At 43.2% G+C, this 24792-nt stretch overlaps 1 protein-coding gene across 1 annotated transcript in view; it reads left to right on the top strand.

Moving 5' to 3' along the window:
• Positions 1-24024, top strand: part of Faxc (failed axon connections homolog, metaxin like GST domain containing) — a 72475-nt gene extending 48451 nt beyond the window's left edge. The window contains exons 5-6 of the mRNA XM_057790347.1: positions 8459-8575; positions 15444-24024. Of these exons, the coding sequence (XP_057646330.1) occupies positions 8459-8575; positions 15444-15733 (407 nt within the window). The 3' untranslated portion in view covers positions 15734-24024. The remainder of the gene's footprint in view (positions 1-8458; positions 8576-15443) is intronic.
• Positions 24025-24792: the final 768 nt, after the last annotated feature.

Raw genomic sequence — 24792 nt, 5'->3', positions numbered from 1 at the left:
AGTCTGCTGGAGGGCTGGAGAGATGGCTCATGGGGGATGGAGAGATGGCTCAGTGGTTAAGAGCACTGACTATTCTTCCAGAGGACCCAGGTTCAATTCCCAGCACCCACGTGGCAGCTCACAACTGTCTGAAGATCCAGTTGCAGGGAATCTGACACCTTCACACCAATGCATATAAAATGAAGTTAAATAGACCATAAAAAATATTAAAAAAAAAAAGAATAGTCTGCTGTGCCTGCCACAAAGGTAGAAGTTTCGGTGGAGTTTGGGTGTAGAAAAGGGATTTTCTTGTACTGGGACAGAGATTGAACTGGTTCATTCGGAAAGCAGTTACATGGGCTGATTATTGATGATAAATATAAAACAATTCCTTCTATAGGGTGGCACCTCCTAATTTTAAAGTGCTTTTATATTATGTTTTTAAATCTCTATCATAGCTCTCCTTTCTAAGGAAAAAAGAGCTAAAACTAATTAAGTGTAGAATCACTATAATTGATGGTTTTTATTATGATGGTTACCAAATAGACAAAAAAGTAAAAGAGGTTTCATAAATCTCAAATGACTTAAAAAGTCTTTGAACAGATAGGGCATACATGTAAGTAAGACTACAAGATGGCCCATATAATTTACTTCATGCGTAACTGGATGAGAGATTTTTCAAAATGAAGTTCTTAGAACGGCAGTTATCGGCATTAACTTGGAGCCTTGTTACGAATGGTAGGTACATATAAGTACTGCATGCTAACTGATTGTGAGAAAAAGTCATTCTGAATGAGGTAGCCCAGACTGAGAAAGACAAACATGACATGTACTCATTCATGAGTGGATATTGGCTGTTAAATAAAGGAAACCATGCTACAATCCACAGACCTGCGAGTCTGGGTAACAAGGAGGATTCAAGGGGGGTGCCCTGCATTTTCCTGGGAAGGGGACATAGAAGAGATTTCGTGAAGGAGAACACGAGTGATCACTTTGTGAGGGAAGGAGGTAGAGTACCTAAAGAGACTATTGGAAAGGGGGACGTTCAGGGTCAGGCAAAAACCTGACACAAGAGAATCTCCCAGGAAGCCACAAGGATGACCCCAGCTAAGACTCCTAGCAATAGCGGATACTGGTCATCTCTTGTGACCAGACAAGACTTCAACTGGAGGGAGTAAGAAACCAGCCCAGTCACATAATCTTTGACATACCCTTTGTTGTGCCTATGAGATGTGCTGGGGTTAGGGTGGCCTAGAGTTGAGGGAGTGGTCAACCAATGACCAGTCTAGTTTAAAACCCACGCCAGGAGAGCAAGCCCACAGGCCGGATGACCCAGAGACCTAGGATAGAACCAATGGGGGAAATGTCAACGTAATGATGCCCAATGATATTTTCCTATGCACATAGATTGGTGCCTAGCCCAGTTGTTGTCAGAGAGGCTTAATCCGGCAACTGATGGAGACAGATGCAGACCCACGGTCAAACATGGAGTGGAGTTCGGGGGATCCTGCAGAAGAGGGGAGAAAGGATTGTAGGACACCAGAAGAAAACTCGGGGAACCAACTAGCCTGGGCTCGTGGGCTCACAGAGGGAACCAACTAGCCTGGGCTCGTGGGCTCACAGAGGGAACCAACTAGCCTGGGCTCGTGGGGTCACAGAGGGAACCAACTAGCCTCGGCTCATGGGGGTCACAGAGGGAACCAACTAGCCTGGGCTCATGGGGTCACAGAGACTGAACCGCTTGAATCAGGCAGCCTGCAAGGGACTGACTTAGCAATATGCATATGTTACAGTTGTGTAACTTGGTCCTTTTTTGGGACTTCTAACAGTGGGAAAAAGGACTGTTTCAGATTCTTTTACAGGCTTTTGGGACCCTACTCCTCATACTGGGTTACCTTGTCCAACCTTAATGCATGGGGAGATGCTTAGTCTTACTGCAACCTGATATGCCCTGCCTTGTTGATACCCATGGAAGACCTGCCCTTTCCTAAACAAAAACAGGAGGAGGAGATTGGGTGCTGGGAAGAGGGGGTGTTGGGTGGGTGGGGGACTGGGAGGAGAGAAGGGAGAAGAATGTAAGATAATAAACAAACAAGCAAACAGAAAACAAATAGTAGGTACAGGCCACACTCCACACTTAGAATGAGAAAACCCGGAATCAGTGGGTTTTGTTACTGTTGATGCTGGAGGGGATCAGACCGTCCAGGGCCTCCTGCCTGCTGAGCATCAGTTCTGAGCTGTGCCCCACTGAGCTGTATTCCTACCTTGTGATGAGTGTTCTCAAGTTTAATATCACTGCTCCACTCTAGTATGTCTTAATGCTTCTCATTTTTTTCTCAGTGTCTGTCTCAGATTTTAGTATATATAAAAGTCATTCAAAAATTATTATTAAAATGTGACACGGCAGGAGATTCATTAGTGATTTAATGCCTCTTAAACCTGGGAGTTGCTCATTTGCAAATGTCTTCACATGTGTTCTCTTCTTCCCCACACAAGCATCTGTTGCATTTATTTGTGGGCTTTTGTGATTGTTCTAGACATGTGTCCCGGGATGGCCTTTAGCTTCCCAGGCAGCCAAAGCTGGCCTTTGTAATCCGGATCCTTCTCCCTCCCCTTTCAAAACGGTGGAGTTACAAGTTCACATCTCCATACCCATCTTGATTTGTGTTTCCATCAGTTCTGCTGGATGATTCTCTGATAGCTCTAGAGTTGTTCTCTGTGATTTGGGAGAAGAGTGGACTCTGAGATATAGTGGACCATAAGCTCAAGTTTGAAGTACAAATAGCAAATATTGTCAGGCCCTGAATTTTCTTGTTACTCCTGGATTGGTATTTATAAGTCTATTTACCTATAAGTTGGGTAAAATCTGATGAATTTTTCCCTTCCTTTGTGTGTGTTTAAAGTCAGTTGATAGAGTGCTTATCTAACATGTCTGAGTTCCTGGGTTTGATACCCAGCACACACTTATATCTCAGCATCCAGGTGGTAAAGGCAGGAGGATCAGAAATTAAAGATTATCCTTGGCTATATATAAAGTTCCAAGGCCAGCCTGGGCTACATGAGATCCTGTCTCAAAACAAAAATAAATAAAGTATTGGGTTATAACCCACAGAACAAGTCAGATATCCATGAGTGTATACTTTAATACATAAATAATTGAATGAATTAGTAAATGAGATGGCAGGATAGTAAAATTCTAATTAATTTGTACAGAAAGAATTAGAGAAATAGAAAATCAGAAGCAAGTACTGTAGCATTGTTTTAGATAATATCTACTAATGAATAAAAACATTAGTGGGTCAGAATTGAAAGAAAACCGAGATATTTGTTTCAATGAATCTTTCCAAGATTATTAATTGCAAATTGAAATACAGTACTTTTATGAAGAAGCCTGTCATAACTCACTTTTCCCTCATGGTCAGAGTTACCATTGCCAGTGATAAGACATAATCCTGTAACCCTTTATACACACCCTCAGAAGGGAGTTAGTTAGAACTCTCCAGAGAAACACAGCTATTAGGAGGTAAGTACATTTATCATAAGGAGCTGCTTCACAGTTACGGAAGGTGACAAGTCCCCAAATCAGCAGAAAGACTTAGTAAGTTGGAGGACTGAGGAGCCCATAGTGTGCTCTAGCGTGATGCCAGATGCCAAGAGCCTGGCAGACTGTTGCTGAAGCATAGATCTGGAGACATAGTTAGGACCCTCGAAGAGCCAAAGTTTCAGACTGAGTCTGAAGGCAAGCAGCAGCAAGTCTGAAGACAGTCGGGAAGGAGCTCTCCTCCTGGGAGGAGGATCAGCCTCTCTGTTCTGTTTGTTCAGCTGCCAGGGAGAGGTCTACCCACTCAAGGGAGGGCAGGTCCTCCAGCTCAATTGCTAATTTAATTCAGAGTACCTTCACAGACACACCCAGAATTTTGTTTGTGCAAACAGCGCACTCCATGGCCTAGTCATAAAATGACATAATTTTGTTTGCCAATAAGAAGAATACATGAGTAGCTCTGTGGTATTCATGCCAAACACTGTGGGAACCTCATCTCATCATAAGGGAGCCTTAGGTAAATTTAAGTTGATAGGTATTTGATAAAATAACCGACCAGTTTTTTTGGAAGCAGAAGCTGCGACTTGAGATCAGCCTGCGTCAGCTTCCTGTGTGTACACCGCATCCAGTTCTGACCAGTGTCATTTAAGGGTACCAAGGGTGTAAGAGAAAAAGACAGATTGAGGGAGGTCAGTCAGTCGAAGTACACTCAAGTAGGGCAGCTGGATGCAATGTGGAATCCTGAATTGGAACCTGGAACAAAAAGGGATGTTAATTCAAAAACCAATAAAATTAGAAATAATTCCACAGTGGTCTTAATTATATTGCACTCATGATTAATTTCATGATTCTTGATTTTCATAAATATAAAATGATTATGTAGGGTATTAATATTAGTAGAAACCAGTTGAAAGACATACAGAAACTTATTTTTGCAGCCTTTCCATGGCTCAACTTATTTTAAAATACACTTTTAGATTCTTTTTAAAAAGGATTTATTTCATTTTTTAATTAGATGTATGGGTGTGTATATCTGTGTGTGTGCATGTGAATACAGGTGCCCACAGAGGCTGTAGGTGCTGGGTTCCCTGAAGCTGGAGTTACAGGTGATTGTGAGCTGCCTGATGGCAGGCGCTGCGAACGGAACTTGAGTCCTCTGTAAGAACAATATGTTCTCTTAGCCACCAAGGCATCTCTCTAGCTCCTCAAAACAGAAGCTTAATGGGTACTCTGAGGACTTTTTAATGTTAGAAGATATTTTTATACCATTTAAATTTACAGCTGCCCCATGTTTGTGAGCATATGCATGCAGTTTTCTGTCTACCTCTCAATGTTTTCCACGAGTGCTAGATTCAATTTATATTTATTTTATGAATACCTTTTTAAAATCCCTCAGATTTCTGACTTGCTTTTCTTTTTCTACTCTATGCTTTTCCTCTCTTGGCTCTGCTGGCCTTGTTGTTTCTGGGGCCTTTGTCCCTGAGATGGATGCATGCGTATTATTAGGAAGACAAAGAACACTGGGCCAGAACCCATGAGGCTGTGGTGCCATGCAGCTTTGTCTGGTTCTGTTGTTAATTTGGCTTCTTTCCACTTGTAATTTTCTAAGACGAAATAGTTTTGGCTAACTACCATGCACACAAGCTGATGGACAAGTTAAAATGATTATATAGATATTATATGTATTATCATGCTTTACATTTAGATTTTTCTAAATGTTTTATCTATATGCAGTTTTCCATTTTGTCTTCAAAGTCTTTGATTTTTATCAGACTTCATATTACACACCCTAGCATTTCCCTCAGAGTGCTTGTGTGTGTAGGTGCTTGTGTGAGTGTGTGCATGAAGAGCCAGAGGACAATTGCAGGTGCCGTTCCTCAGGTACTGTTCATCATTGTTGTTCTTTCTTAATGCAGACCTCTTAGTGGCTACAGCTAGCTGAGTGAGCTAGCTTTCCCACAAATCTGAAGGTCCCCTCTCTCTGCATCCCCAGTTCTGGGAATACAAACATGCATCACCTTGTTCAGCCTTTAAAAAAAAAAATCCCAAAGTGTGTTTTGCAGACTGAATTCAGTTGTGCTTGTTGCAAGACAAGCACTTGGCTGATGAGCCATCTCTCGAGCTCCTCTAGAATACTTCTTTCCTTTTTGGGGGGATGGGGGACAGGAGTCAGAAATCCTCCTCCTCCTCTTCTTCTTCCTCTTTCTCCTCCTCCTTCTCCTTTTCCTCCTTTTTCCCTCTTCTTCCTTTTTTTAAGTCTTACTTGCTCTGTAGGTTTTTTTTTTTATTGAAAAAAATTTCCGCCTCCTCCCAGCCTCCCATTTCCCTCCCCCTCCTCCCACCTCTCTCCCCCTCCCCCCACTCCTTTCCCCCTCCCTCTCCAGTCCAAAGAGCAGTCAGGGTTCCCTGCACTGTGGAAAGTCCAAGGTCCTCCCCCCTCCATCTAGGTCTAGGAAGGTGAGCATCCAAACTAGCTAGGCTCCCACAAAGCCAGAACATGAAGTAGGATCAAAACCCAGTGCCATTGTCCTTGGCTTCTCATCAGCCCTCATTGTCCGCCGTGTTCAGAGAGTCCGGTTTTATCACATGCTTTTTCAGTTCCAGTCCAGCTGGTCTTGGTGAGCTCCCAATAGATCAGTCCCTCTGTCTCAGTGGGTGGATGCATCCCTCACGGTCCTGACTTCCTTGCTCATGTTCTCCCTCCTTCTGCTCCTCATTGGGACCTTGGGAGCTCAGTCCGGTGCTCCAATGTGGGTCTCTGTCTCTATCTCCATCCATCGCCAGATGAAGGTTCTATGGTGATATGTAAGATATTCATCAGTATGGCTATAGGGTAGGTTCATTTCAGGTTCCCTATCCTCAGCTGCCCAAGGAACTAACTGGGGACATCCCCCTGGGCACCTGGGAGCCCCTCTAGGTTCAAGTCTCTTGCCAACCCTAAGATGGCTCCCTTAATTAGGATATATGCTTCCCTGCTCCCATATCCATCCTTCCTTTATCCCTACCATCCCAATTCCCCAAGTTCCCCCATCCTCCCCTTCTCACTTTTCTCTCCCCATCTCCCCTTACCCCTATCCCACCCCACCCCCAAGATCCCAATTTTTTGCCCGGCAATCTTGTCTACTTCCCATATCCAGGAGGATAACTATATGCTTTTCCTTGGGTTCACCCTCTTATTTAGCTTCTTTAGGATCACAAATTATAGACTCAGTGGCCCCTATCCATGGCTAGAAACCAATTATGAGTCAGTACATTCCATGATCTTCTTTTTGGGTCTGGGTTACCTCACTCAGGATAGTGTTTTCTATTTCCATCCATTTGCATGCAAAATTCAAGAAGTCATTGTTTTTTACCGCTGAGTAGTACTCTAATATGTATATATTCCACACTTTCTTCATCCATTCTTCCATTGAAGGACATCTAGGTTGTTTCCAGGTTCTGGCTATTACAAACAGTACTGCTATGAACATAGTTGAACAAATGCTTTTGTAATATGATAGGGAGTGAATTTAAGTTATTATCGTTGCAAAGCACGATAATAAAGTGGTTCTAGCACTTTATTGACAATGTATGTCCCCAGATCCTAGGAACATCTCCCTATTGCAGACAGGAGAACTCTGAGAGGTTCTGTAAGGATGTAACCTGGGTTCATACAGCACTACTATTGCCTCCTTTTGACAACAGCCCAAGGGACAACTTGGGACAGTTTTCCTTCTCCATTAGATTAATTAAAATTTTTATATATGTGAATGATAATTACCCCATTTCCTCCCTCCCCCAGCTTCTCCCTAGTCCTCATACTCCACTCCCTCTCAAATTCTTGGCCTCTTTTACTTTCATTATCATTGTTACAACTACAAATGAGTAAGCACATAAAACCTGCTGAGTCTATTGAGCGTGGGTTATATTTGTGTGTTTCTAGGGCTGGCCACTGTATTGAGTAACCAACTAGGGGGCTCTGCCCTGGGGAAGACTAATTCTCCTCTGCTCAGCAATTGTTCATTGCCTATAGCTCTTCATCTAGGGGTGGGGCTCTGTGACTCATGTCTAAAGGCAGATGTCCTGGTCCTCTGGCTCTTAAAATACTTTTGTCCCCTTTTCTATTATGCTCCCTGAGCTTTAGGTATAGGAGTTATATTGTAGATGTATCATATCAACTGGGACTGGGCATCCCATGATCAACTGTTCTCTACATTTTGACTGGTTGTGACTTTCTGTTGGTCTCAGTCTGCTGCAAGAACTTCCTGTTTACGCTATACAGTACCCACCAACAGCCCAAAAACATAACGTGGGCAGTTCTTTTTAGCCAAGTATGATAGACCTGAACTTAGTTAACATCAGTGTTGAATAAGCAGAGACGCAAGGAGCATTATGTGATCCTAGGTCCTGATGCGGGTTGAACCTGTGACCTTGTATCTTCTCTGTAGTTGAGGTTTCCCAGGGAAGCTGGCACTCTGCAAAACAGTTGTCCTGTTCTTGGGAGTATCATGGACAACCTTGCTCCAAACTCCTTAGCCTAGGTTTTTCACTCATTTCTAAGCAAATGTATTGATTTAGGCTTATATTTATCGAGGTCTTGGGTGTGTGGTGTAAATTACTTTTGAGATGGTTCTAGCAAACTTCTCGGGTTTTGGTAAGCATCACATCTTTTTATTACTAGAGTTGAGACAAGGAGGTTCTCTGGAATTTAATTATTGATGAATTATTCCCTTTTCTGGGAGTATCCTTATTTCTTTGTGTATGTGAGCATGCTTCCCTGCTTTGCCACCTTGGGAGTTACATTTTTTCTTTTTGTCAAGGGCATGCTTGTGTTTTGACCTTATAAAAGTTTTTGGTGCACAGTTAAACAGCTGCATAAGGAGACTGTGCTCAATGCCCTTGTGATCACATTAGACCATGTGGGCTAGTCCAGTGACCTTTCTGTTCCATTTGCTGCAGGTGATAAGAAGTACATCATGGGGCCCAAGCTTTCCACTCTTGATGCCACTGTCTTTGGGCACTTGGCACAGGCAATGTGGACTTTGCCGGGGACAAGGCCAGAGCGGCTAATCAAAGGCAAGTACCAACCCCCTTTGTGTTATAGGAGCTGCTGGAGCGGGTGGGTAGGGAGCAGCATGGGGAGATGGGTGCAGTGAGAATCAGTGACGCCCACAGTTCTGTGTCCCTAACATGTAGTGAATTTAGTATCCACCCCTTTCACTGCTTTTGTTCTCTTGGTAGAAACTTTGCCAAGAAAGTAGCAATAAAGGACCAGGATGATTTAGAACTGGTCCAAACCCAGGAGCCTAAGTGGCTTGGGTAGGGAAGTTTTCTGCCATAGCTTTGCAACAACCAGGACACCGTTGGCCTTATCTTGTGTATGAGTGTGATGAGTGGGTTGTAGTTCTTTGGTCCTTGCTGCTGGCAGAACCACACGAGCTACTACTGGAGCTGCTTGACAGGGTGAGAAATTCTCCTTAGTTTAGATGACTAGGAAGACAGACCCAATAGTCAGCAGTTCTGAAATTACACTTGTGGAGGGTCAGTGAGATGGCACAGCAGGTAAAGGGGCCTGCCCCCAAGCCTGCTAGCCAGTGTTTGATCTCCAGAACCCACACAGTAGGAGAGAATCAATTCCTCTGACCTTGCTCGTGACACTCTGAATAGATAAGCATAATAAAAATAAAGCCATGCACAGCAGCTATACATACAACTGTCAGATATTACACATTTAATTGGAGAAAATATAGAAAAGATAGAAAATGTAAAAAATGAGAAATGTAAACAAGGCATGGGGGTTCACATCAGTAATCCTGGCACACAGGGGACTGAGGCTAAAGGATGGTGGGCACGAGACCAGCCTTGTTTACGTAGAGTTCCAGGCCTGAGCTAACAAACAAGCAGACAGACAGACACACATATTTGTGATTTCACCCATCACAGAGAACACTGATATATTGTGCTATGAGTTTTCATTTTTTTTTTTTTTTTTTTTGGATTTTCGAGACAGGGTTTCTCCATAGCTTTTTGGTTCCTGTCCTGGAACTAGCTCTTCTAGACCAGGCTGGCCTCGAACTCACAGAGATCTGCCTGCCTCTGCCTCCCGAGTGCTGGGATTAAAGGCATGCGCCATCACCGCCCGGCTCATTTTTTTTTTTTTTTTTTTTTTTATCAAGCACAAGTGTGCATGCACTTTAAAGAGCTGGAACTATCGTGTTGACCTAGTTATAAACTGAAGTTTTAAATAGGCAGTACATTTTATTCTTCCTTTGTCATTAAATATTCTTCAAGAATGTATTTTTAGTAGTTATATAATATCCTATTCTTTTGCTGTATTGTAACTTATGTGGTTAGTATTTTTTTTGTATTTATGGCTTGCTTAAGATATTTTTGCTAGTATTCTTTTTATAAGTTTCCAGCACATGGGACAGGGCTGTACTGAGTACATGCCTGCCTGCAGAACACGTTTGTGTGCGTGTGTGTGTTTGGTATTGGCCCCATGTTTGACAAATGCTTGCTGGTTAATGCCCCAGGGTAGGCAGCTATGTCCTCACCTCACTCCACTTTTGGCATTTTCTCCTTCCTTTCTTCCTTCCTTCCTTCCTTCCTCCCTCCCTCCCTCCCTCCCTCCCTCCCTCCCTCCCTCCTTCCTTCCTTCCTTCCTTCCTTCCTGTCTTCATTGATTGATTGTATTTTCAAATTAGACAGTAATACATAATGGTTACAAATTGAATCATAAGAGAACAGGTTAAAATGTATGGATTTCCCCTTTATCAATGTCCATTTTCATTCCCACGAAATAATCAACATAGAAGAGTTAATGTAAGACCTTTCTCTTCAGGTACAAATTTATACATATATATGGCTTTGGTATGTTTGTTTTTACTATTTGTTTAAAGGAGAGCAGTGCGGTATGCCTTACTCCATCTACAACGTTTAACTTACTAGAATCTTTAATAGCTGTACAACTTCCTATAGCAGGAGTAATTTATTCAACCAGTCTCCAGTCTCTGTTGATGGACATCCATATTTCCTTTTCTCTCCTCCTCCCTCATCCCTCCTTTCCTTCCTTTCTTCCTGAGCTGATATGAAATGCCACACTTGACACCCATGTGTATGTAAGTTTATATACTGATGAATATTTTTAGTAGAATGGGGAACTCAAAGTGGAATCCAAAGCCAATATATATGTACACTTAAAGTTTCAATAAATACCATCAAATTGTGTTCCAAAGTAGACTATAACAGCCCTTTATCATCTGTGTAGTGTGATGCTTAGCCTCTATAGCCTTATCAGTATTGGATGTTACCACGCTAATTTTCAATAGTTTATACTCTACAGAAGATGACTTTCTTTCTTTCTTTCTTTCTTTCTTTCTTTCTTTCTTTCTTTCTTTCTTTCTTTCTTTCTTTCCTTTTATTTATTTATTTATTTTTTTGGTTTTTCGAGACAGGGTTTCTCTGTGGCTTTGGAGCCTGTCCTGGAACTAGCTCTGTAGACCAAGCTGGTCTCGAACTCACAAAGATCTGCCTGCCTCTGCCTCCCGAGTGCTGGGATTAAAGGCGTGCGCCACCATCGCCCGGCAGAAGATGACATTCTTGTATGATTGTTGAGCTCCAGATGTTCACTCTTTGTTCTGTTCTCTTTTCACGGGTAGGGTATGATATGTGGGCTCTCAGCCCTTGTGCATCAAGGCTAACCCTCTCAACTATGCAATAGAATTATGAATTTGTCTTGCATAGCTCATGGCTGTTAGGAAGTAGTTCCTTACCTCTCGTAATTCCAGGAAGAAACACAGGGCAGTAGTTCATGACCAGTAGTGTAAAGTTACATGCCAGGTCAATCTACTCCTCAACAGAGACTGTAGGATCGTGGTTGGAGGTGATGAGTGTGCAGGTTAGTATGAGTTCAGCAAACGAGGAACGCCTATGCAGTGGTGTCTTGGTCACAGTGAGGAGCATATAAATGTCAGTTGGTTATTTGTAAATGGACATTTCCTGTCCCGATCATCAGGTTCCAGATAACTGACTCAGAGGCTGAATATGAATTATAAATGCTTGGTCAATAGCTCAGGTTTGTTACTAATTAGCTCTTACATTTTAAGTTAACCCATATTCCTTATGTACACTCTGCCACTTTGCACTTTCTTTATTGGCATGACATGTTCCTCTCCTGCTTCCTCTGCGCCTGGCTCTTCTCAGAATTCTAGTCTGGCTCTCGTCCTCAATCTCTCCCTGCCCAGCTACTGGCCAATCAGCTTTTTATTAACAATGAGCATAATCCACAGCAATTATTAATTTTCATGACCTCACACAAAAGTGACATTAGTGTCCTCCCCAAGGGAACGGCTCCTCTGGTAGAAAGGTAAAGAAGCAAGGGCATAGGAAGAAAAGCAGTCCCAGTGGTAGAGGCTCAAATGCTGTGTGTCTCGTAGATGTTATGGCTAGAGTTTAATTTTCTTTTCTTCTTTCTCCTGCTTTTCCTGTTCTACCCTTTTATCTTCCCACTCCTCCTTTTGCTTCCCTTCCTCCTCTTCTCCCATTTTTTTTGTTAATGCTGGGAGAATGAAACCCAAGGCTTTTTGTGGCTAAGCCAGTGCTCTGTAACTGAGCCATGTCCTTAGCTTTCATTTTAATACACTTAAAAAAATTTTACTTTTATATTTAGAGACAAGGTCTCATTAAGTTGTCCATGGTGGCCTTGAACTCACTCTTGTAGTCCAGGTGTCACTATTTTATTGCTGTGAAGAGACACTGTGACCCACAGCAACTCTTATAAAGGAAAACATTTAATTAAGGGCTGGCTTACCATTTCAGAGGTGTGGTCCATTATCATCATGGCTCACAGTGTGGCATGAGGCATAGTGCTGGAGAAGTAACTGAGAGCTTCATCCTGATCTACAAGCAGAAAGAGACCCTGGGCCTGGCATGGGCTTTTGAAACCTCCAATAGCATCCTTCCTCCAACAAGATCACACCTGATTCAACAAGGCTACACATGTCCTAATATTTCCAGTCCTTTCAGATAAGGCCATTCCCTGGTGAACAAACATTCAAATGTATGGACCTGTGGGGGGAGCATTCTCATTCAAACTACCACACCAGACGAACCTTCACCTTCTGATCTGCCTGCCTCAGGCTCTCAAGTCTTCCTCTCTCTTGCTGCTGTCTCCACATTCTTTTACAGTTCCTGGTTACCTGTGGTTCTCATTGGTACTGGGAAGATGTCCCATGCCTATCCCCGAAGGAGAAAACAGGGAAAGAGTTTATATGCATCTCCTCAAGGGAGTGTTAATGCCCATTCTCAGTTTCTGTCTCCTGAGCCTGTGGATAACTACCTCCGTGGAAGACGAATAGCATGGGCTCTTAAACCATGTGGCCTTCACTATTGTGATTTAAGAATAAAATCGGTGCCGGGCGGTGGTGGCGCACGCTTTTAATCCCAGCACTTGGGAGGCAGAGGCAGGTGGATCTCTGTGAGTTCGAGACCAGCCTGGTCTACAAGAGCTAGTTCCAGGACAGGCTCCAAAACCACAGAGAAACCCTGTCTCGAAAAACCAAAAAAAAAAAAAAAAAAAAAAAAAAAAAAAAAAAAAAGAATAAAATCGGTGACCTCTAACCAGTAGAAGGCCTTAGATTTTCAGGCCCATAAAGCAGGGACCCTTGTGTCATTATGCTTATGAGGGTGTGTAAATTTAAGGAAAACACCTATCAGGGCCTGGATGTTTTAATGACAGGGGAAAATGTTTACAGTAATGTTAAATGGGGTAACAGATAAGGACAGTAGATAAGTAGAAAAGACAAGTTAAGTTAAAGCGTTAATAGTGATTACCCTGGATTGATGATAAATGCTTTTCCTTTGTGTTTATATCCTTTCCATGCACAGACTTGTCGTCTTACAGATCATTTTCTCTAATAGAGCAGTTAGACTCTAACCAACAGCCATCAGTGTGGAAAGAAGTGAAGCGTCTTTGGCAAGGGACTGAAAGAAAGAAAACTCATGTGTGCTGCCTTCACATACTAATAGGTCGTGAGAGAAGCACAGGTGCTGTACTGTGAAGCTCAGGCCCTTGTGTGTGCTGTAGACAAGGGATCCGTGGACAGACTGTGTAGCAAATGCAAGTCTCTATAAGCACGGGAAAAGCACATGGACATAAAAAATGTTACTGAGGATGGGGCTACTAGACATTCTTTGATTTTTGATTATTAGTATTTTCTAGTTTTTTCACTAAACATGGATTACACATGTAAGAAGGGAAATGTTTATAAAGCTAAAAAAGCATCTTACAGGTTAGTCAAATTACCGTTTATAAGCAACACTGCCATCTGGTGGATCAAAGGCAAAACTCATACAATTCCTTCATTTTTCTGCTGGAATTGGGAAACGGTGGTAAGATACTATTTATAATTGTGTGTACAGCTGTTTAACTTGAAATATTTAAAGGAGTGAAAACAGATTTTATTAGACGTGTTCGTAGGCACAGTCATCTGTAAGGAAAATTCTTTTTTATTTCTTCTATTTATTTTACATCCCACCTGCAGCCCCCTATTTCCCACCAGTCCCTTTCCCTTATTCCCCTGCCCAACCCCCAATCCCCTCCTCTTCCATCTCCATCCAGGAAAGGGCAGGTCTCCTATGAGTATTAATAAAATATGGCCTATCAAATGCAGTCAGACTAAGTACCTCCCCATATATTAAGATTGGGCAAGGCAACCCAGTATGAGAAGTAGGGTCCCAAAAGTCAGTAAAAGAGTTGGAGACAGCCGCTGTCCCTACTGTTAGGAGTCCCATAAGAGGACCAAGATACACAACTGTAACATATTTGCAGAGCGCCTAGATCAGTCTCATACAGACCCTGTGGCTGTCAATTCAGTCTCTGTGAGCCCCTATGAGCCCAGGTTAGTTGATTGTGTGAGCCTTCCCATGGTGTCCTTGACCCCTCTGGCTACCACACCTCTTTTCCCTCCTCCTCTGCAGGCTTCCTGAACTCCACCGAATGTTTGGCTGTGGGTCTCTGCACCTGCCTCCGTCAGTGGCTGGTTGAAGCCTCTCTGATGACAATTGAGCCAGGCACCAGTCTGGTCACAGGAGATAGCAAATTTAGGCTACCTATCTACTATTACTAGGAGCCTGAGCTGGGTCTTCCCCACAGACTCCTGGGAAATTCCCTTGTGCTGGGCTTCCACACAACTCTGAAATGCACCCCCCCAAGAGTCTCCCTCAACACTCTCCCCTTTTCTGCCCCCACTAACTTGATCACTCACATTCCCATCCCCACTCGCCCTTAGTTCATTCACAAAATCTCTTCTATTTTCTCTTACCAGGGAAATCTGGGTGTCCCACAATGAACTTTCCTCATTACCTAGTCTCTCTGGGTCTGTGGATTGTATCATAGTTATTTTTTATTTTGCTGCTAGCATCCATTTATGAGTGAGTACGTACCGTGTTTGACTTTATTGGTCTGGGTTACCTTACTCAGGATGATTATTTCTAGTTCCATCCATTTGCCTTCAAATTTCCTGGTGTATTTGTTTGTAACAGCTGAGTAATACTTCATTGTGTAAATGTACCACGTTTTCTTTATCCGTTCCTCAGCGGAGGGCTATCTAGGTTGTTTTTAGGTTCTGGCTATTACAAATAAAGCTGCTATGAACATAACTAAGGAAGTGTTCTTGTGGTGTGATTGAGCATCCTTTGTGTACATGTACCTGAGCCCTCTCCCTCATCCCCTCCAGATGCCCCACCTGAGCCTTCTCCCTCATCCCCTTCAGATGCCCCACCTGAGCCCTCTCCCTCATCCCCTCCAGATGCCCCGCCTCCCAACATCTCCTTGGGAGTTCGGATTGTAGCGCATGGATTCCGGGGGCAGCACAGGCCTTCTGACCACACCACTGTTAGGTCACAGCCGTTTAGTGCTAACTCTTGCTTATCTACCACACTGCAGGGGAGCTGATCAATCTCGCCATGTACTGTGAGAGGATCAGGCGGAAATTCTGGCCTGAGTGGCACCATGATGACGACAATACCATCTACGAGTCCGAGGAGAGCAGCGAGGGCAGCAAGACTCACACACCCATGCTGGATTTTAGCTTCTACTCAAGGACAGAGACCTTCGAAGACGAAGGGGCTGAGAACAGTTTTTCCAGGACGCCAGACACGGATTTCACGGGACACTCTCTCTTTGATTCTGACGTGGACATGGATGACTGCACAGACCATGAACAGTGCAAGTGATGTCCCGCCACGGACCCCTCTTCCTTAGGAGCCACCACTCCCTGGGGTCGGTCTGGTTTCCCAGGTAGAAATCCACCTGAGCTGGGAGGAGATCTTCAGGCTCGGCTCAGTTTTAACATGCTAACCGGACTATAAGCCGCCTTCTTTCTTTTTTTTTGTACAAACAAAACACAGAACCATTCAGATGGCTCCGTTTAAAACAGACCAAACAAATATCAGCATGGTACCTGAAATCCATTTTCGTTTTCATTAGAAAACCAATATTGTGTGGGAGGGTAGATACATGAGTGTGGGTTGTCACCCGAGTGTTGACATTGATCCTTTCCAACTGAGGACTCGATCGTCAGGTGGATTCTTGAGCATCAGCCATCTACCTGGGTTTTAAGTAATAAGAGGTATCATCAGAAAACATGCAGGCGGTGATGTCCTTCAGCTGCGGCTGTACTTTGTGTGCGTACTTGTATGTTGAGACAGAAGTCAAATGAAGTCCGCCGATATTCAGTGGACAGATAACTGTTATGCGTGCGGCACTGAGTGGGGGTGCTATGCAGCAGGGGTTTCGCTCTGAACCCTGCCAGTGACTAGCTGGGTGATTTGGGGCAGGTCCTTTAACTCTTGTGTGCCTCATTTATCCCACCTGTAAAGTGGGCATGACAATACTCTCCACCTACCTACCTCACAGGGGTGTTGTGGGGATTTGTGCGGCCGCATTAGTATGGCGCTTTAAACCTCCCGGAAGTGGTGCGACACGAGCCAATTTTATTCTTCACTGGGCTTCATACATGTTACGATCTGCGGGCAAAGTGACTTCCATAGCTGGGCAAAAAGCACAGTCACTCGCAAAGGCTGTGCAGACGAAACACACACAAAGCCAATGAGGGCCGAGTCATTCCTCTTTGTGGCTTGGCCGGAAGAACTTTGGAAGTAGCTTCGCAAATCATCGTCAGCTACAATGTGGTCCTCCACTCTGGGCCTTTACGGAACAGCGTTTCTTTCATTGCCGAGTGCATTGGCATGTGGCTTCGCTGTCTCCCAAGTGCTAACGTACCTGTGTTTATTGATTTGGAGAAGATAAAGCTTAGGACCATGGCGGGTTAACAGAGGTGAAGGAAAGTATTTGTTGTAGGCAGAAGCTTGTTGACTGTCATGGCTTTTTGAAGACAAAGATACATTGGAAAGAGAAGCCTGAGGGTGTTCCTTGTGTCTGAGTCCCCTGCAGTTTCCTGAATGCACCTTGTCAGGTGTCCCCCTGTCTCTGTGTCAGAGTAGGACAGTGCTGACACCAACCTAGGGCTTCATGGTCTCTCATCCCTTCCCATCACCCCCCTCTCTCTTCCTCTCCCCAGAGCCCCCGAACGGGTGGAATGTGTCTGTATTTGTATTTGTCTCTGAAAACAACATTGGATAGCATAGTTTATTTTCCAGGCAGTTGTGGGGCAAGGGTTCTGTGTGGTGGCTGTGGATTTGGGCTGTAAGACTTAACTGCAAGTCAATGACTTTGCTTCTGACCAACTGCATAAAGGTTACTCCTTACTGGGTTGATGAGGCCCCTCAAAGATGGAAGTTTCTGAGAAATCAATGCATTTTGCTTGAAATGCAACCTATTTTTGATATAGCTTTCCCACAAAAATCTTTAAAGAGTGTTGTTCATTTTCAGAGAGGCCAAGAGGGAGCGTTTTTTGAAGATGCTTGCCACTTAAGTCGCTGCAGGGCGTATGGAAATAGGGGATAATGTTGAACTCTTAGGTTAGAAAGTCTTACCTGTAGAAAACTTAGCTGTAGATTATTTTCTATTGAAGCCACTCCTGTGTGGAGGAACCTGCTTGATGAGTAGTCAGAATAGGCTTGAGAAGCTGTGCTTGCTTAAACATACTTGTGTGTTGGTGTCATGCGTGTGTCTCGTTTGCCTCCTGGTGTTCTGAGCACCTGGCGGCAGTTCTATGTGACTAGGGAAACTACCGAATGAAGCGTGGACAGGACGGCTGTGGACCTCACTGGGTACAAGTTTTCTTGTCCGCTCCCCTCTCTCAACTGGAAAGAAATTCTTGACGCTTTGCTTATAACTGATTTATTCTTCCTGTGTGATGCTTTTCCCTGTAAGAATGTTTTCAGTATGAGTATGTGGACTAATGTCTGCTTTCTTGTGCATTATTTGGAAGGAATCTCCACAGACAGGCAGTGTTTGTTGTTAAGTTGTATTTATTCCACCCAGGCACCCCTAGAGGGGGGTAATGGAGTGTGCATTTTCAACTACAGTCCTAGGCACTTGGACAGCTTACAGCTGGGTACCTTGTAGATACAAATTTAAATAGAATCTGAGACTATACCTCTGTTTCCCTCCTCCATATGGATTATTGAAACAAAATGACCAAGACAAGAATCATGGCTGTGGGGGTCCTTAATGGGAGGGCTTTACTTCTTTATGTGCTGCCCAGATTTGAAGGCCTGTGCAGGTTGGTGACTAGGTGCTGCTTGTAATGACAACAATAAGAAACTAGAGGATGTTTTACTCCTTTCCTCGAGTCTTTCGTTTTCTCCTTCTGGAAAGTAATGTAAGGGAGCACCGTCTTTTTATGTAAACTGATGCTTTTGATTGAGCAGAAAATCCGAGGACCAAGGGTTACTTTTAAGTTTTTATTATAGAAACAAAGCTTCTTATATGTCTGTCTCCCATTCCACACCCAGGACGAGTGAGCAGTAGTTATGAGCTCTGGATCCATCAGGGAAGTTAAAAGGACAAGGTACACTTTTGCAGACATATACTATGTGGCCAGATTCTACCATTTTGTTGTCCTATAATCACTTGTGATCAGTGACACGCCGAGGCCGTGGCCACCACATCTTTGATCACAGACTTAGAACCTTTGGACTTGAATCATTATTGCAATCTAGGCTTCAGGTGAGTTTTGCCCGAGTGCACAGAGGTATTTGATTTGCTTTTGGGAAATGAGTAGGAGTCAAAGAAAGGAAGGACTAGAGTTCTTTGCAAGTAGAGAACTGAAAAAAGTCTATGACATAGCTGTAGAGGGGCCCTTGCAAGAGAGCTGCAGAGGTCATTGCTGTCTCACTCACACACCGTGTAGTTGGAGAAGGAGTAAGATCCACAACTGTCGTCTTTGACCTTGCCCAAGAGGGATCTTGCCACCGCACCACCTTGCTTTGGCTTCCTTACATACCCATGTTCTGAACAATTGCTTCCTGTTTCAGTACCAACACACCCGGGCCTCACTCTGAGTGCTGGATCCCTACTACGTCCGTTTCTCCTCCTGCATCCCGCCAGGCTGGTTCAGGCCAGTTCGAGACCCTTCCTCAGTATCTATCCTATGTGCTAAGCTCTGTGAATCACAAGAAGATGGCTTTTCAAATTCAACACTCCCCTTTCCGTCTTTTGTTACCTTTAAAATAACTTGTGTTCCCTTAGTCACTCGCTCACTGAGTATGTACTGAGCATCCTCCCTGTGTCTGGCCCTGGGATGCACATTGGATGTAGACTAACTGAAAAGGCAGACTGACACTGACTTCAGAGCATCCTCTTTTGCTTAGATTTGAGTGATAACCTTCACACGCCCAGACTCTCCCCTGATCCGTCTCACACAGTACCAGTGGAGGAGTCTTTAGAACAAACTTTTGGTCTGTAGGGGATCTTAATTGCCTTAGGCTGAGGCTTCTTCCTTAGGGCTTGATATTCTCAGTTCCTTCTCTTGTCTCCCATGGCTCTTCCACACACCCTCTAGTGCAGCAGATCCATTTATCATTATCTCTACATGCCTCCCGTATCCCACTTTTGGGTTTCTGGTCATGCCAGCCCCTCCGCTGAAATGCCCTACCCTCTGGCCCTAATCATCATCTCTTAAGGCCCAACTTCATCAGTTCCGCATGAAGAGCCCCCGACTTATTATCATCCCCCTTTCCTCTAAAAACAAAAACACTTATCATTTCCTTCCCTGAAGGCTAGATGGGAAAAGCATGCTCAGAAAGTGGGCCACGTGCTATAAAGTAATGGGTTTTCATTGTGTGTATCAGTGCCTCCATTGATAATCTAATGAGAGTCCTAGGCTCTATTCCCAGAAAAGTGCACATATGCAAATCTCCACAATTTTACATATAAATTCAAAGATTTGGAAAGTAGAATTGCTCTTTGATTCCTCAGGGGGTCCATAGACCACAGATGAGGAGGTCTTGTTCTAAAGTGTCTCTAAACATCACTCTTGGTGTTGTTCTTGTCTTTCACACTTCCAGGGAGGAGAGAATTGGTATGAGACGTGCAAGCGCAAGGTTATTGTTATTCACCCTGAATATGTGCTGAGTGACAGAGAGGGAAGAAAGACCAGCTGCCTCACATTGTCTGGGAAAATATCTTTATTCAGACAGAGCTGGAATTTTTATGTTATGCGTGTGTACATTGTCTTTTGGGGTGTACGCACCTTTGAGGGTATACAAGCCAGCTAGGGGAATTGGATCCTGCTCAGCTGGAGATAGGGGTGTTTGCAAGTAGTGGGTGCTGGGGTTAGAATTCTGGTCCTCACAGGCTGGAGAAATGGTTCGTCTGCTAAAGGCTAGGCTCACAAGCAGGAATAATAGGATTCTGGGCCTCATAATTGAGCAGCAATCACTGGGAACTACTGAACCATTCCTCTAGCTCCCAGATTTACAATTTTGAAAGCGATAGAGTTTGTCATTGTTGTCATTGTTAATTATTTTTAGCCACTTCTGAAGTTGATGTAGCAAAGTGAGTTCAGGACCAAGTCAGCATCATTTCTGCCCTGAAACCCACCTCTTCTGAGTGGGTGAGCAGTGGACTTGGGGCTGAAAGAAGTGGTTGTTTTTTTTTTTTTTTTTGTGGAATGAGACCTATGCAACAAAATTTCCTGTGTTCATTTATTATGGGTCGATTGCTGATTCCATTTTCCATAAGATGGCGATGCATTATCCTGGTAGGGAACAGCTCAGTTTATTCTTCCATTTAAAAACAAAAAATAAAAACAAACTAACAAATCCAGAACAAAGTTATCTTTAGTGCTCCCGACTGACCTGGGTTCCTTTCTGGGTGTGCAATCTTGTTTGAGTAGACGTAGGACTAGTATGCTGAATATACTAGGAAAGTATATTCAGTGACAATTTCCCACTTTGAAAGCTGAGCTCTGCCAGACCATCGTTAGCAGGTCCGGAGAGCAATGGTGAACAACTGTGACATGCTTTGCCTATATTCTGTGCTTCTGGTGACCTGAATGAACCTGCAGAGTTCACAAGGATCCCCTTGGTGGGTAGGTAAGACTGGCGTGCCCCTTGCCTGTAGCATTCTTACTAATGCTATGGGTAGGTAGCAAACACACATGGGATGCTTCGTTTATTTCAATTCTTCACTCTTTCTTTTTTCCAACTCTTCACCTGGAGCTTTTGGTCTTTGAAGAATACCTGAAGCCCTGAAGCAGTGATTGCTGGCACCAGTCAGTACCTTCCCTTTCAGAGTACAGTTACGGTAGTGAAAAGCGGCTTCAGGGAAAGGGACTCAGTGATTTTAGAGCTCGGACATTCTGTATTTTGCAGAAGCAGAGAACTTCTCCAGACCCAGAGTTTCTAAAAGTCACCATGACAACCACAAACTCTGGTTTCAGGAGGATCATTGCTCCAGGATATCCGGCTTGTGGGCATAAGAAGGGGCCTTTGCAAAAGTGAAACAAGCACCTTATGAATCTGGTCCCACGCCAAGTACTGCTTCAGTGCTTTGGAGTTCGGTGCACAGTGAGTTCCAGCATTGCTTCCCAGCATTTAAGAACACTAGCACCCCTCATTACAACTTTCACTACTCTAAGACAACCTACTGACTGCTGAGTACTATATACATCCATTTATCACGGCCGGTTTATGGTTTAAATAGTAGTATTGTTAAATGAGAGCAATTTGTCTCCCACCCTCTGTCAGCAAGCATTTATTTTTATTTATTTGCTTTTATTCTGTGACTCTAGAATACTTCATTTGTCAATAATATTTTAATGTTTTTCTTTATTTAGCACTTGAGCTACTCTCTGATCTTTAGAAAAATGGATTTAGCTTATAAATTGCCTTGTTTATTAGTGCTGGCTAAACCCGTAACAAAAAAAGACAGAATGGTTGTTTCAGGGCTATAAGAGAGGGAGGCTCTTCAGTCAGAGGTGTTTCCCCTTTAACAGCTGTTTAGAATGGAAGTGGTCTTCCACACTTCTTTCCATCTTACACCCTCTGGGAGATTATTTGATTATTAGCCAAGTCCAGTGGCTGTATTTTAATTTTTCATTATATTTGATTTTTTTGTCGTATTATGACAGAAGACAACCTTTCAATGTTTGGCAGGTCTCTGTGTCAACAGGAGTGCCATGTTTCTGTGGCTCCTGTCAAAGTGATTTTGCCTCAGTAACAAGCCTCCTGAGATCAGATCACGCCAACTGTAAACAGAGTTTTTGCTCACTTACCTGCACTGTATTAAATGACAACTCAAGTTTTAATTTGGGTGATGGTTTCTTCATGATGGTGGTTGGGTAGGTGAGGTACCACGTCCCTTTCCTGGGATTCCTAGCCTTTCACTGAGACAGGAGAGAAAGAAATGTCAGTAAATACCAGGACTCAGATGTAGTGTGGCTGGGTTGACGATGTGTTGGTCATGGAAAGTTTTTCAGGTGATGGAATGTTATGAAAAGAAAAAAAAGCAAAGGCTTCCAAATTAAAACAAAACAAAACAAAACAAAACACTGTCTCCACAGTGATGGATTGCCTATGGATGTACAAGTGGCCAATGTGGGAAGCACCGAAGTAAGGTTTGTTTAGCTTAATTTCTGACCATAGACATGATCTCTGAATACATAGTGCTGTTCACCCTGCTCTCAGTGCTCAGTACTGTTCCACTGAGGACAGTCATTGTTCATCCTGACCTCAGTGTCATGTCCCAGCGCCGTCCTACTGAGGACAATCACTGCTCATCCTGACCTCAGTGCTCATGTCCCAGTATTACCTCACTGAGGACAGTAACTATTCATCCTGACCTCAGTGCTCAGTACTGTTCCACCGAGGCTGGATTGGCAATTTGCACTGCAATTGACAGGTCCTGGCCCAGTGTGTTTACTCCTTTGATTTCGCAACTTTGTTCTAGTATCAAAAGTCATGGCACGTATAGAAAGTGTATGAAGCAATTATATTTTGTTTGAGACTTTTTAAAATGTTTGGAGACACTATAAGTCATTCATATTTAGGCATCTGTTCAAACAATTTACTTAATTTATCCATAGAACTTTCTGTACTTGTCTCTCTGTATCTACTTATGATCAATGCAGATGTATATGTGCAGACACTGTTGTAGATGTGTATATGGCTCTGCTGATTTATAATGTTCATTTCAAAGCCTCTTAGGCCTAGACATTAGAAAGTGTATTATTCAGTAGAGTTTAAGGAATGAGGGCGGTTACTTAGCACCCAGAAGGCTGTAACTGATTATAGAATGTGTCTGTAACCCGTGTGGCAAGTGGATAGATATGGATGCATGATTTGGGTCAAGTTATTTACTGATTTTTATGTAAAGTAGGTGGCAAGAAAAATCAAGAGTTAGATGTAGCTTGTTTTCCTTTGAGGCAGGATCTCATGTGGCTAGATCTCACTTTCGCAAGAACTCGTTTTCATTCTGGTTTTGGGAACACTTGGTCTACAATGCCTTGACAATTCCCCAAATTCTTTCACCATACTTAGGTGAAAACAAGAAAATCAAGGGAGATGAACCCCAATTATTCAATAAAAATGCATTGCCGGAGAATTTGGGCACCTTTCTGAAATGCAAGCTTTACTAACACCAGGTAATCACCCTCCCGTCTCACTTGTGTATCCGAATGCATCAAAGATGTCCGCGTTTACTCTAAGAAAACTAAAAGAGCGAGGGCCTACTGGCGTGATTTGGGGCTGATGGAGGACATTTACCTGTGCCATCTGGTTCACAAACACGGTGACTAGCATCTCACTGATGGAGGGCCCCACTGTGGAGGCATTGTGCAATGTTATTTCTGGAGCCACGAGTTACTTTAGTACAGTTGCTGTTAGTAGTTTATAAAGCCATACTTCCACTTGTACACTTGATTGTAAGATAGACTTAAATTGTGCACTATGTTGATTACTCCATGTAAATGTGGAAATTCTGTATATTTGGTCTTATGCTGTATGTATTTGATGTGTAAATGATAACTAATGAATATGAAATAGCTTGCTGTGGATGTCTTCATTCCGATTCGTTTCTCTTGAAAAATTAAATGTTTAATATTTGTACCTATGGGGAAATATGGAAGTTTGCATCAAATATGCTGTTAAGTGGTGGCCTCTTCTTAACATTTTAAGGCTATTGTAGGGCTATTGTACAATTGGAACAAGGTAATGACTTGGTTAGACATATAACTTCCTGCTTGGATTTTGAATGATGTGTTTTCAAGAGAAGCAGCACTGGTCTCTGGATTATGCAGCCCTCCCTTTTCTGCTTTTATGTCATGCTCCATGTGGCCTCTAAGAACACTAGAAGGAGTGATAACTCTGGCCAGGAAGGAATCAGAGGGACAGCTAGTGGCACTTCTTAAAACTTTAGCTAGAGCCTGTAAAGAACCCACTTCTTGTATGATATTGCCTCTCTTAGTTTCTATACTTCTTCAATAAAGTAACTATACTTTCCATTTACAGACCAAGGGGGTGGGATTTGCATATGGCTAACGTGTAGATAATATCTTGGCATCAGAGATGCACAGGTAAAGTTTTGGAAAGACAAATCTTGTTTCTACATGTCCCACAGTAAGTGTGTGGCATTGAACCTCTGAAGGTAACTGGACCTATAGGCATATCAGGTTCTGTGGAGATATGTAGAAGGTTTCAAATGTAATCATCAAGTTGGATCCCTTAATAATCAAATAATAGTTTTTACCATTTAGGGCAAATTACAATCCGGTAATATCCAAAATCTACCCCACAATCAGAATACTAAGTAGAAAACGAGTGGATTCTCTCTCTGATCCTACATTCTAAATAGAATGGGAATTTCTGTCCTCTGAGAACTCATGGGC

This window comes from Chionomys nivalis, chromosome 16, assembly GCF_950005125.1.
Source record: "Chionomys nivalis chromosome 16, mChiNiv1.1, whole genome shotgun sequence".
In the NCBI taxonomy this organism is placed as follows: Eukaryota; Metazoa; Chordata; class Mammalia; order Rodentia; family Cricetidae; genus Chionomys; species Chionomys nivalis.
The sequence above is the reverse complement of the archived record's forward strand: the minus strand, read 5'-3'. Positions and strand labels throughout refer to the sequence as shown.